This window comes from Lissotriton vulgaris, chromosome 11 (assembly GCF_964263255.1).
Source record: "Lissotriton vulgaris chromosome 11, aLisVul1.2, whole genome shotgun sequence".
Classification (NCBI taxonomy): domain Eukaryota; kingdom Metazoa; phylum Chordata; class Amphibia; order Caudata; family Salamandridae; genus Lissotriton; species Lissotriton vulgaris.
This window is the reverse complement of record NC_141699.1, coordinates 121313921-121327038: the sequence shown is the minus strand read 5'-3', so window position 1 is coordinate 121327038 and position 13118 is coordinate 121313921. Positions and strand designations below refer to the sequence as shown.

At 46.6% G+C, this 13118-nt stretch overlaps 1 protein-coding gene across 2 annotated transcripts in view; it reads right to left on the bottom strand.

The window, feature by feature from the left end:
• The window catches only part of PXN (paxillin), a 333296-nt gene that overhangs the window by 116806 nt on the left and 203372 nt on the right, over nt 1–13118 (bottom strand). For both annotated transcript variants that reach the window (XM_086942871.1, XM_086942872.1), the window contains exons 3-4: nt 5798–5898; nt 5544–5683 (exon numbers count right to left, since the gene is read on the bottom strand). In XM_086942871.1, coding sequence (XP_086798997.1) covers nt 5544–5683; nt 5798–5898 — 241 coding nt within the window. The remainder of the gene's footprint in view (nt 1–5543; nt 5684–5797; nt 5899–13118) is intronic.

Here is a 13118-nt window from a genome sequence, read left to right as displayed (position 1 = left end):
GAGATCTTATGATCCTCATATTTGACAAAAACAAGGTCTCTGGCTACCCGGAGGACTCTGTCCCGAGCTTTATAGTTTAAAACATGAGTAACAATAGCTCACGGGAGGGGGGCGCGGAGAGGCCACCAGCGCGCAGTGCTCACTGAATAATGAACGGGGGAACAAGCCATTCGGTTTCAAGGTGTCCCTGCTGCAGGTCTCGAAGAACTGCTCAGAGTGCATCCCCTCAGCCCACTCTAGGAATCCCAGGAGACACACATTATTGCGGCGGGAAGATTCCTTCACAACCTCCACCCTTGCCTCCAGTACAGTAACGGCGACCTGCTTTTTTAATGTGGCTTCCTCGGTTTGCAACTCATCAATGGAGCCCTCTGTCAGATGGACCTGGTCAGAGACCTTGCAGAGGTCAGTGCGCAAAAGATTAACATCTAACAGATTAACTTCTAGGGCAACAGTCTCCGTTTTATTTTCTAGGGCTAGCCGAGAGCCTTGAATAGCTTCCAACAGTTCAGCCCGCATGGGCTCCCCCCCCACCAAGTGTCAAGCATCCTCACTCCCCCTGCTGGGCGTCGCCCGTGTACAACGCTGCAAGGTGGTGGCTGAAGTTGTGTATTTCTTCATAGTATTGCCCTGATGGCCCCCCACTTGTCTGTTCCTTCCCATGGATGCTATAGGTACAGGAGTTTTTATGTATGCTCAGTCGAGGAATACCAGGTAGACAGTCTCTGGATAGTACTCGTAAACACTGACAAAGGTGAGTGGGGGAGCAAGGCAACACTATCCCCCACCAGTGAGTAGCCATTCAAAGAATGTTCCTTATTCCAAGCGCTGCCAGGTCTTCATTCACCCCCCTTGTTCGATCGGGAGAGCCAAGGGTAGGTAATCCAGGCCCAAACCGAGGATCCCCACGGGCCACTGCACAGCCCCAGTCTATGAACACCTCTAGAGTCTCTCACCTGCCAGTACTCATCACAGTAGCCCCCGGAGCCAGACTCAGCAGATGTCACTTGCTGCCCCAGACACCCCGCAGGCTACTACGTGGGCGCCGGCAACTCTAGTTCAGTCTCCGGCCTCTGCCCCAGTAGGCCACCTCTCCTCCTCATGTCGGTGAGGTACCCATGCTGCCAGTCAAGTACAGCCGAAACCAGATGAGAGGGCGGCCAGTTCATCCAAGCAGGAGTAATAGCAGGACCTCAGAGAGAATGCCAGTTCTCCGCAGCGCACCCGCTTCAACGATATTTGCGTCAGCACCGGCAGCATAACAGCCCCCAAGCTTCAGAGGGTGAAATACCGTTCACACCAGGGGGAGGGTAAATCTGGATGATGTCACCCCAGGGGCCCCCAACAAAAGTCCCCAAGCCCATCTCGAGCAGCCACCCATTACCTGTTTTAAAGGCTCCACCACAGCTCACCGGTACAAAAATTCAGGGCATGATAGTAGTGCTGATGTGTATGCCTCATGTAGACTGCAATTCGATGCTCCTTAAGGCAGGATTATGGAGGATAATGCAGGATCGGCCGGAGCCTCTTAGAAGCGCAGCCTCACTGGCATCTTGCGTGGCAATCCCCCCCCCCCCCCCACCCTCTCTCCCCCCTCTCCCCCCCCCCCCCCCCCCCCCCCCCACACACACACACACACACCAAACCCATAGTGGAGAGGAATCATCCTCAAGAACCTTGGGAACTAGTAGCTCTGGACATTTTGGGTCCAGTTACTAACAAGCTGGGTCAATATTATGTGCTGGTATTTATCAACTTGTTTTCCAAGTGGCCAGGGATATGGATTACTTAAAGAGTTGAGACAAAGAATGTGGCAAACTTTTAAAGGAAGTGTTTGTTAGAGAGGGTTTTCCAGATTCCATCTCGACAGACTGTGAATGGAAGGAGTCCATCTCCAGAGATATCAACTTCACTTCACCAAGAGGAATTCAGCATAAAAAAGGTGCTCAATACCATCCAGAATCCAAAGGGGTTGTGGAAAGGTTTGATATAGTGCCGAAGGAAGCTATACAGATTGCTAATGCGGAGGGAAGACTGCAGAGAAGAAATTCAATGAAAAGTTTGTTTATCACTTAACTCCACATTCTGTCACAGGAAAAGTGCTGTGCTCTTTAGAGGCAGGAAGCCTAACTCTCTAACGTATCCATCCTGGATTAATCATGTAAATCAGTGCACTGTGAGTAATTCAGATGAGTGGAAGGAGAAGCAGCAAGACAAGCTTGATATAAGGAACACAATGTATGATTTTAGACATGCTGTTAAACTAACAAAAGTTGCTGTGGGAGACTGGATCAGAATCAAATTTCCAATGGGGATGGTTAAATCCTCGACGTTTTCAGAGCCTTAGAAAGTTGTTAAACTGTTTAGTAATGCAGTGAAACTAGAGGATAATCGCATATGGAATGTGGGTAGAGTTTTTGTGATAAAGCGTGAGGAGGGGAAGGATGAAGTGGAGTATGAACTGGAGGATGCTGAAATGCAAATTGGGAATGACATTGTGAAGGATACACATGCACAAAGGGAAATGAGTTACCGTTTTGTCATGGACAGATGTGTACAAATGCAGAAGAGTGACCTTGAACGACACAGCAAGAAGATTCTGGTGCCACCTCATTATTTGAAAGAGGTTAAGCCAGTTTGCAGGCAGCCACAAATGGATGACTGACAGCTGTGTGCCAGAGTTGTGGGGGTGTTCACTGAGACTGAAACAGTGGGGTACCGTAGTTATGTGTGTGGCAGCCTGGTAATAGCTGGCAGTGTCTTTGTGCAAATATTAACATTAGTATTACAAGTGGGCTGAATCCTGAGATCGATCATATGACCAGAGTTTATTTGGGGTGGTAGCGCCTATCTGCCAGCAAATATGTCAATCATCCGAGATATACATGCGCAAGTGGTTATTTCTGACAACTTTCAAGAGAATCAACAAAGTTTACAGTTTGGTTTTTGAAAACTTAGCAAAATACATGTCCACTTAGGATATTCACAGTATGCATTGCGTGCAAAGGAAATGACCTTTGTCTGAAGCCGGACGCTGCTCTGGTAAGCATCCACGTCAAGCAGCAAGCATAACATTTGCTGGTGGGGTGGCGCCGCCTACCAGACAGAGCACCTACCTTTATTTTTAGTTTAACTGCTTCACCTGAACCCCTGACACGCTCCTCTGTTCTTCCCCAACTCATGCGGTCTCTATTTTGTTTTTTATGTATAAATTGGGGAGGGGGGGGGGGGGGGGGGGGGGGCATTTGGTGCCAGCTTGTTTGCTTAAAAAAAGTTGCATCATCATGCTTTTCTTTCTTTCTTTTTGCTTTTGGTCTTGTTCCACAGCATCAGCAAGAAATGCTTTTAGCTAATGTTGCAAGTTCAGGTTCAAGAATTTATATAGCGCACTACTCACCCAGAGGGTCTCAAGGCGCTTGGGGAGGGGGTTCATTATTTATCGAATAGCCAGGTTTTATGTTCTTTTCTGAAGGAGATGTGGTTCTGTGTAAGGCGGAGGTGAGTGGGGAGCGAGTTCCAGGTCTTGGCCGCCAAGTAGGAGAAGGATCAACCTCCCATGGTGGATCTTTGGATACGTGGAACTGCGACGAGGCCTTGATTGGATGATCTTAGTTGGCGAGTGGGTGTGTAGAAGGATAGTCGAGTGTTGAGGCATTCGGGCCCTAGTTTGTAGAGAGCCTTGTCTGCGTGGGTGAGAAGACGGAACGTTATTCTCTTGTTGATGGGAAGCCAGTGGAGGTCTTTCAGGTGGCCGGTGATGTGATCTTGGCGAGGGATGTCCAAAATGAGTCTTGCTGATGCGTTTTGGATGCGTTGGAGTTTTTTCTGTATTTTGGCTGCAATTCCGGCGTAGAGTGTGTTTCAGTAGTCTAGTCGACTCGTAACCAGTGCGTGGGTGACAGTCTTTCTTGTCTCGGCGGGGATCCAGCGGAATATTTTTTCGAGCATACTAAGTAAGTTGAAGCAGGAGGACGAGACGGCGTTGACTTGATTGGTCATCGAGAGTGAAGAGTCTAGGATGAAGCCAAGGTTACGTGCATGGTCCGTGGGTATGGGTGCTTGCCCCAGATCCGAAGGCCACCATGAGTCATCCCAGGCAGAGGGGGATGATCCTAGGATGAGCACTTCCGTTTTGTCTGAGTTAAGTTTAAGGCGGCTGTCTTTCATCCATGCGGCTACTTCTTTCATGCCTTAGTGAAGATTGGTTTTGGCGGTGTTGGGGTCTTTGGTGAGAGAAAGGATCAGTTGGGTGTCGTCAGCGTAGGAGATGATGTTTAGGTTGTGTTGACGCGCGATGGAGGCGAGTGGGCTCATGTAAACGTTGAAGAGGGTGGGACTGAGTGATGATCCTTGTGGTACACCGCAGATGACTTCGGTGGCTTCTGATTTGAAGGGGGGGAAGTCGGACTCTCTGTGTTCTCCCGGCTAGGAACGAGATTATCCAGTCCAAGGCTTTTCCTTTTATGCCGACGTTGCTGAGGCGTTGTATGAGTGTGCTGTGACAAACAGTGTCGAAGGCGGCGGAGAGGTAGAGTAGAATGAGGGCCACTGTTTCTCCGTTGTCCAGTAGTGTTCGGATGTCGTCTGTTGCTGCGATGAGGGCGGTTTCAGTGCTGTGTTTGGCTCGAAAGCCGGACTGTGAGGGATCGAGGGAGTTGTTGGATTCGAGGAAGGCGGCAAGTTGGCTGTTGACGGCTTTCTCTATGACTTTGGCCGGGAATGGGAGGAGGGATATGGGGCGGTAGTTTTTAAGTTCAGAGGGGTCTGCTGTGGGTTTCTTCAGGAGGGCGCGGACTTCGGCATGTTTCCAGCTTTCGGGGAAGGTAGCAGAGATGAAGGAGCAATTGATGACATCACGGAGATGGGGTGAGATGATGGAGTCTGCTTTGTTGAAGATGTGGTGGGGACATGGGTTGGTTGGCGAGCCAGAGTGGATGCAATTCATGAGGCGGATGGTGTCTTCAGTGGTGATTGTGTTCCATGCGCTGAGGTTGTTAGCGGGCGGTTTAGGTTGTGAGGGGGGTGGAGAGGACTGCATCGCCAAAAACCATTGGCAACGCCAATAGGTCCCAAAGGCAAGACAAATTAAATGTGCCAATGCTTGTTTTAATCCTGGCTCTTCCAGTCTCACATTCTTTCTTTCCTTATTTCAGAATGCATCCTGTCCCAGTACAGTCAATGTGCATTTCTTCCTACTCTTCATCCACCCATTAATGCATCAGCATCGCTCTCCCTTTTGCCTCCTTCCAATACTAAATGCTCTCTACTTGCCCCACCTCATCGCTAGGTCATCAGACCTTGAGGATCCCCAGATCGCTCTGTGAACACGTTTCAGTTCATCGATCTACCATCTTTCTGTTTTGCCTTACTCCTGCCACTGGTGCTCACTTAGCCTCATCACTCATCTTCACCAACCGCAGCCTACACTCTCACTCTTCAATTACTTATTTCCCATTTACTTCCTCATACTTTTGAAATGATAACGGCAGACTGATGGGGGTGCACGAGAACCGTCCGCTGCATTGCTGCCCTACCCTACTTACCCGAAATACTGTTGCTGACTGGAGACTGCTGCACCGCATTCAGCTCCAAGAGCAAGCGATCCAGTTCTGACAAATTACTGCCCAGTGATGAACTCAACATTGTCGGAGATGGCTCAGCCGATCTCTGTTTGTTGGGGAAACTGGAATTAAAAGAAACAAAACGGTCACTTTGGGATATGTGAGGATTTTAAACCCACACAACTTCATGGGGCACTCAAAGAAACAGTTGACAACCTCTTGAAAATAAGACTCACCTGTAGACGTGCTCCTCGTCACATCCACGAGGGGGCGGAGAGCTGATGCTCTCTTTAGGAGCCACAGAGATGCTTTTGGCACTGGAGCTGTAGGGGTTGGGCTGTTAAAAGGAATAAGAGGCAATAAATAATTGAGAGCAAAACAGAGAACACGATAAACAGGAAAAAAGGATTACCGAGCAGGATAATGCATAGCAGGCCCAAGGATGAACTGGTCTGACTGCCACTATCATAGTATGACTTCCACTACCGTAGTATGATTTCCACAGAAATAAAAACACCAAAACCGCCCAACCACTACTTCTACTGGAACCGTCATTGCTTGAGACTCCATCAAGTCTCAAGTACCCAAAGGCAAAGCACTACGTCAAAGGTAACCCTGGTAGACCAAGCAAGAGATTGACCATCAGACCATAAAGCAGCTATCGATAATGGTGCCTGAGAGAGCATAAGCAGGTGCATCAATCATGGGCAGTAGTAACAGTGTGGACATCCAAATTCTCAGCACACTATCTCCACTTCACCTACACTAGACACCACCACACTATTAGAATAAACAGTCCACTGGGTGGAATATTAATTTTTTTGTATGACCCACAACAACATGAGCTTTGGAAAGCACAACCATCTCTGTCCTGTGACCACTCCTACTTCAGAATCCACCTCAGAGGAAGCATCAGAATACAGAGCTACCGCTCACTTACGCCATCAGGCGTTCTGTGGACAGAATTGACAGAAAATGTGCACTCACTCCTACTGCATGGGGCCAACATGAAACACTTATTCAGTGCTCACTACTGACGAGGTTCTAGATTTCAGTGGATATTACCACGGAAGAAGCATGAATATACACGGCACACCACCTGTTCTGGTGCAACAGGTTCGGAGGACAGCACAAGCATTCAAATATATAGCTCACTGCCTAATATGGTAACACGTCTACTGTGGCGTTACCATTAGAGAGCATTACAATACTTAGAACAATATCTGACAAGATGCTACACTGTCTGTGGACACAGCCACAAAACCAGCATTAAAATACATATCATGCTACCTGTTATGGGCTCAGAGATTCTGTGGCGACCACCAAAAGATAAGCACTTACATTCACAGCTCACTGTCCCATGCGGTAGCAGGCGTACTGAGGAGTAACTTTATGAAACAGGCATGAAACTAACTATAGCAGTTTATTAACTGAAGCACTTCTGCATCATTTGCCATAAACCGCTACAAGCTATTACTAAAGACAGTGGTCCCTAGACAGTTAGTGATTTCAAGCAGATAATAAACATAAGCTAGATAGACTATATGTTCTTTGTCCAGGCGGACAGAATTTTAATAATTTAAATAAGTGCATTAAAGTGAAATCAAATACGGTTTCAACTAGGACACAGCCTGTATCCACCTTACATACATAGACAAACTACAAATATGGAAAAGTTTTTCAGGCAAGGAAAGGGAGGGGGTTTCTGCATACAGTTAGGCAAAATTAGATTAAGGTACCATTGTACATCATGATCCACATTGTTTCAAATACATATGGTACATTGGGTGTCGACGACGTTTCGATCCCTAAGGCAAAAAATCATGGGATCATCTTCAGGACTTATAAATAAGCATGCCTGCGTGGACACAGTACTGGACACTTGTTACAAGCATGTCGGGGTGAGCTTGGGGAAGCGCACAATTCGCAATTGTGAAGACGCCAGCATGGAGAAGTTCCGGGATGAGGAGGTGAAAAAAACTGGACAGGAGGTCTCAGAGGGGGGCTTTTGAAAGGGTTTATGGCAAGAGTTTGAGCCTAATATCGTCAAAGGTTCCACATCTACTGCAGACATCACTCAAGTGTCAGCAATAGAATACAGAAAGCATAATCTGTAATGGTAAAAGCCCCAGTTATTTTACTACAAAAGGAGGGTTCTGGGTGAATTTTCAGAAGAATAACAAGGGTTTGTTTTTCCTGCCCCCGACCATCTCATTGCAAATTTCCTGCTGAACTTTCCCTTTTTGTTATAATGTGGTCATAGGCAGAGGGAGGTAGAGGGGCTAGAGGAAGATAAGAAAAGGTACCCAATGCACCCTCTATTCAAACATAGCTGTTGTCATACCTCATGTGATCACCAGAAAAAAAGCATCATTAAGGACTACTGGGAGGGGTTTTGCCTCCGCGCAAATGTTGGTTCCCTGGAGTACAAGATTCGACTCGTCAGAAATTGTGTGCTGACACTGAAAAAGAGTGCCACTGTTAAGCTGACTGGCTCAATGGGGGTTTCCCCAAACCTAAGACACCCACTGCTTAAAACCGAATGATGTGATGGCAAGCTGGCCTAGGACTAGTAGTGTAGAACAGCAGAGAGGTGCATGCCAGGTTTTGCAGCCCGACGCCTTGTTCAGCCTGTGCTTTCAGCCCGCCTTAATGTAAACAGCTTTCTCCTCTCATAATGCTCAGAAGTTAGATACCCCACGTGTTCACAAGTGCCAAAGAGAAGACGCTTTTTAGCATCCATCTTATGGCAGCGCTCTGCTTAGTTTTTGTTCACTTAACATACAGTAACTCTAAGGACTGAAAGTACTCAAGCGCACTTCAACCTAGCAACACCACACACTTGCAAGCACAATTGTTACTGTACTAATACCTTATTTGTGGTGTGAATGCTGTTCTGTGGCGATTATTTTCATGAAAGGACACCGGCCAAGAGGCACAGAGCTCTACCAGCTTTGATGCACACTTGGGAACTGAGCAAAAGGAGGGAGTGCAGCTCCATGTGAGCTCTATGCCCAAGTCTGCTCGCTGGCCAAGTATGTGGTGAGACAGCGACCAGCAGCAGACAGTCAAGGGGATGAACCTGAGGCACAGTAACAAGCCTACCTAGCCAGCCACCACTAATAAGCCCACTTTGCTGTGCCACCCTGTACCCCAGCCGCCGTCGGGCACTTACCCCCTCTTAATCTCGTCCACCCACAACAGTTTCGTAGAGTAGGGGCAAACCGCCATCCCCTGCCCAGAAAACAAAACAATGCGGGGGTAGGGGGGGGGGGGGGGGTGTGTGTGCGTGTGTGTGTTGAGCACTGTGCTTGCAGACTGAATGGTGTCAGTGCAAGGTGCAGTACATTCTAGCCTGACCATCTGGCATTGCCACTGCTTGCATGTTTTGAGTGATCTGATCATGCACCTACTGTTCGGGTATCTGCTTTTTAAATCTCTCTCAAGCTCAAACTCTCTCTCAATCTCAAAGTCTCTCAATCGCTCTCTCTTTTAAGACGTACTTTATAACACTCTCCATCAAGGACACTTCAAATTATTCACTTTATGCCTTCTCCATCATGGCAGCCTTGAATTGTTTACTGTGCCCTTCTCCATCCTGGCTGCTTCTCTGTCATGTATACTCTGCCTCAAATGACATGCCCCTCCTTTACAGACTTTCCAAAATTGTCTGACTAGTTCACAATGCTTTGCCTGTTGTCACCCTATTACCACGGTTGCCCCTATGGTATGCTATTAATACGTACTTCAACAACAATAGGATGTCAAAAAAACAAGCAACGGCAAAACAAATACGCCAGGTATTGGCTGCCAACTTTTGGCTTTGCCAAGACTTAGGAGTGTTTTTAGTAAAACTGTTCAAGGGAACTTCTTTATGTGTGTAAGTGCACATTGCGCAAGAACAAAATGCCATCAGAGAAGAAAGTCAACGGATAAAGTGGGGTGACCCTGTGCTGTGTGCCATGGTGAGCAGAACAAAAATGCAAATGACAACTCTTGCAAGCCAATTGATGAAGAAAGTTGGCTGAACGCCACTATTATGTTACATATATAATTTTAATAAAATCAAAAGATCTTGTGTAACACCATGCCTAAAAACAGGTCCTAAGAATAATTTACAAAACGTAAGTTCAAACAAAGGGAACATGTTCTATAAAATGCTTCGAATGATGAGCTCACCAAGGTCTTCCACAGGTGGAAGGTGTATATGCGAATTTGTATATTCCATATTTGCAGGCTTATTAAGATAGGACACAAAGAACTGCTAGGGCGATATATTAGAAAAAGGAGGAGTGTAGGTGGGAGTGTGTGTACAAAAGTGAGGGGTGACTGAAGGAAGGAGAACAGAGGAAGGTGGAACACAACATAAGGAGGGAAGTGGAAGGGAAGATGTCAGATAAAATACCAATTTACAAGTCTTAAGGTGGTTTGGTAGTGTTGTAGGGTTGCAGACAGGTGCCACGTGGGCCGAAGGGGGCAGCCTAGTGAGAGGCTACAGGGGTGAGTGGTGGGTTGTGGCGGGGTTTATTTCAGAAGGTCGGTATTCTGGCGTTTATCAAAAAGATGCGCTTCTCAGTGGAAAAGGGAGGCTGACTAATTGATTTCACTGGTGGTAGTGTCTGGTGCTTTAATCACAGTTACAAAGGTGTAGTTACACATGTCACCAAACTCTAGTCTTACATTTCAACTGTATCCCTGATTTGCCTTTATTTGCTTACTGATCATACCCATTCTGTTCCAGTCAAACTCTGCCCTTGCTCTTAAGAGTGCCTTCCACCAAACAAGTAATTTTAGAGCACTTTATGTCAGACAAGTGGGTTTCTGTACTTCAGCTAGGCCTCTTGGGATATGTTAGTAACTATTTTATATTTAATTCAGTCTATGAGATTACCACCATTGAGAGAAAGTAATTTAGTGAGGGCTATTAGCAGAAGGCAAATCGGATGAACATGGAAGGATAATGAGATAAACCTTGGAATGACAGATATGGTAGACACAGTTGCGCACTCGGAGAGGTTTCGAAGAGCCATGAGGAGAAATGGTTAAATAGCAAAAACAGAAGTGGTGCTATAAGGGCAAAAAAGCAAGGCTTGCACAGGCATAGCAAAATTACTTTAGGAAACTGGTTAGCAAATGAAACAGTAGGCCCCACAGCTAATAACCAAATTACTTCTCTCAGCAGCCCTAGTAGCCATTTGGACAAAAAAGTACTTGAAAAGCACACAAAAATATTTACAAATGGGAGTCCAAACACCAGAAAACATTACAAATGACCAGTTCATAAATCTCTTACTACTTAGATGGTAGGACATCCAGTTTGAATGCCACTGTTTAACAGCTACTCTACACTTCAGTCACTAATGTACTAGATTTACACAACTAAACAACTTAATGTTGTCACTAATCACGATCACAATGTTAAAAATATATCCTGAGAGCAGGCGCAGCCAGTACAGGTAAGATCGGTGGGCCGGGGCAGGGCAGTGGTTGCGGGGGTGGGGAGTCGACATACGACAGATAGGGAAAATAAATAAATAAAACCTCTTACCTTGCGCTTGCAGCATTGCAGACTAGCCGATTTGACGAGTGCAAGGTAAGTGGTTTTATATATTTAATTTTCCCTATCCTGTCGTATGTAGAATTCCCCCGCCCCTCTTACCTGCATCGGCCACGCCTGTCTGAGAGACTCCACACAGAACAGTGGTGCAAACTTTATATTATTATTATGTTTCTTATATAGCGCCTGAATCGACCCCCGAAGGGGTATCTCCGCGCTTGCCTTGGGAACCCGTCCTGGCTTTTCCCTGTGAGATAGCCCCTACAGGGCATCCCCAAGGTGAAAGCCAGGCATCCCGCCGCTGGGGGGCCGTTGTGGAGATTAAGCAAGCTTAATGCCCAGAGTTGCAGAGTGTGAACCCATGATTAGGTCAGGCACCGAAGCGAGAATTATTGAGTCCATGGACATTTGAGCTCTAGACCCTGCCGCGTCGGGAATTGAACCCTGGTCCTGGGTCTGACCTCTGCTTCAGGGTCTGCCTGCTCTAACCAGTGAGCCACACTTCTCCACTTCAAACTAACTAATGGTTAGGCATCAGGAGTACACTCTGCCCAATATGTACGAATACAAAGTTAATGGCAGAAATGCAATTACTTCACATCGATATGAATCTGGACTTTACTATAAACAATGATTTCTTTGACGAAAAGTGAGCAAAAAACACTGTTCTCATCTTTGTGCTTGAAGTAAGATCCTGCTTCGATATATGGGTGGCTTATCTTGCTTCAACAGAAAACAAGAATTACAAATATTGTATGACAGAATGGACATACCTGTTACCATGGCAGAGTTGGTACCCCTAACAGAAACCCCCTCTGATTAATTCAAAACACAGTTCGGACAGAATCTCTACCCAACCCCTCGTAGCTATAGCACAAGCAACAGGCAATGCCCATAGAAGTGTGTGCTAAGTCAAATTGGTACCAACAATTTTAAAGGAAAGAACACAAAACAAACTTCCCAAACCAATTTTGAAAAATAGGAGGAAATTAATGACCAAGAAGGCACTAAAGTAATCAACTTCAGTTATGGGGAACTGGATATATGGATTTTTAAGGTATTCAGGCAAAGGGTCCCTAGAAAACATCAAGCCGTGTGTAAGCACAGTTTGCAGTGGATCGAGACCTAGGCCTAATTTTAGGTTGATCACAATAGAATGGAGGTCAGATACAACAAGCGGTTTGTCCGGGTCAAATGTTTTACCTTTCAATGTAGTCTCAAACTACTGAGACAGCTTCTCTGGTCACACCTGCAGCCTTTAGATCCTTAGGTCAAGCTTCTTGCTATTAGTGCAGTCTACACTTAGGTCATCTGCAGGGTATGGTCCTCTTTAGTTAGCTGGTCCCTCTTGTAGTCATGATTCCATCTGCTTTTTGTGTCCCTGAAGCAGGTAAACAGGAGGCAAAACACTAGACCCTTGGAGAGCAGTTCCAGTCTGAGGGTGCCATCAGGACACAGAAATCAAGATTCTTCTTCTAGCAGGGCCATTTCCTTTAGAGGGAGTCTTACCAGGTCTCGGAATGTTCTGAGGAAGAGGTGATGGAGATGCCAAACGTATCTGTGCACTAACCAGTGATTGGAGGAACAGTACAGTCAAATGCTAACAATTTTATCGCAGTTCCCCACCATTTTTTCAGAACTTCTGCTTTGCTTTATTACAAAATTACCCAGCTGGAAACCAGAAGACCGAGCAAGTTGTTAGCAAAGTCAGAGGACTGACCATCGCAGACTAGAGCAGATTGGAGCCAATTCCCACGTTCAGTCATGGAGACAGTCCCGGAGCTGCAGAAGCAGCCAGGATGATCATGCCCCGAAAGGGCAGGGGGGAATCTGGTGGGAGGCTTTTAAGTGCCCCTTACTCCTGGTTCCGTTAGTTGTTTATCCCCAGTCTCTGTCGCTTGTCCCTGTCCCCGGCTACCTGGGTTCATCAGAGTCAACTGCTTCCCGATTAGGACTGAACCCTCTGAGGTAAGAAAATAAGTTACTCACCTGCAACTGTA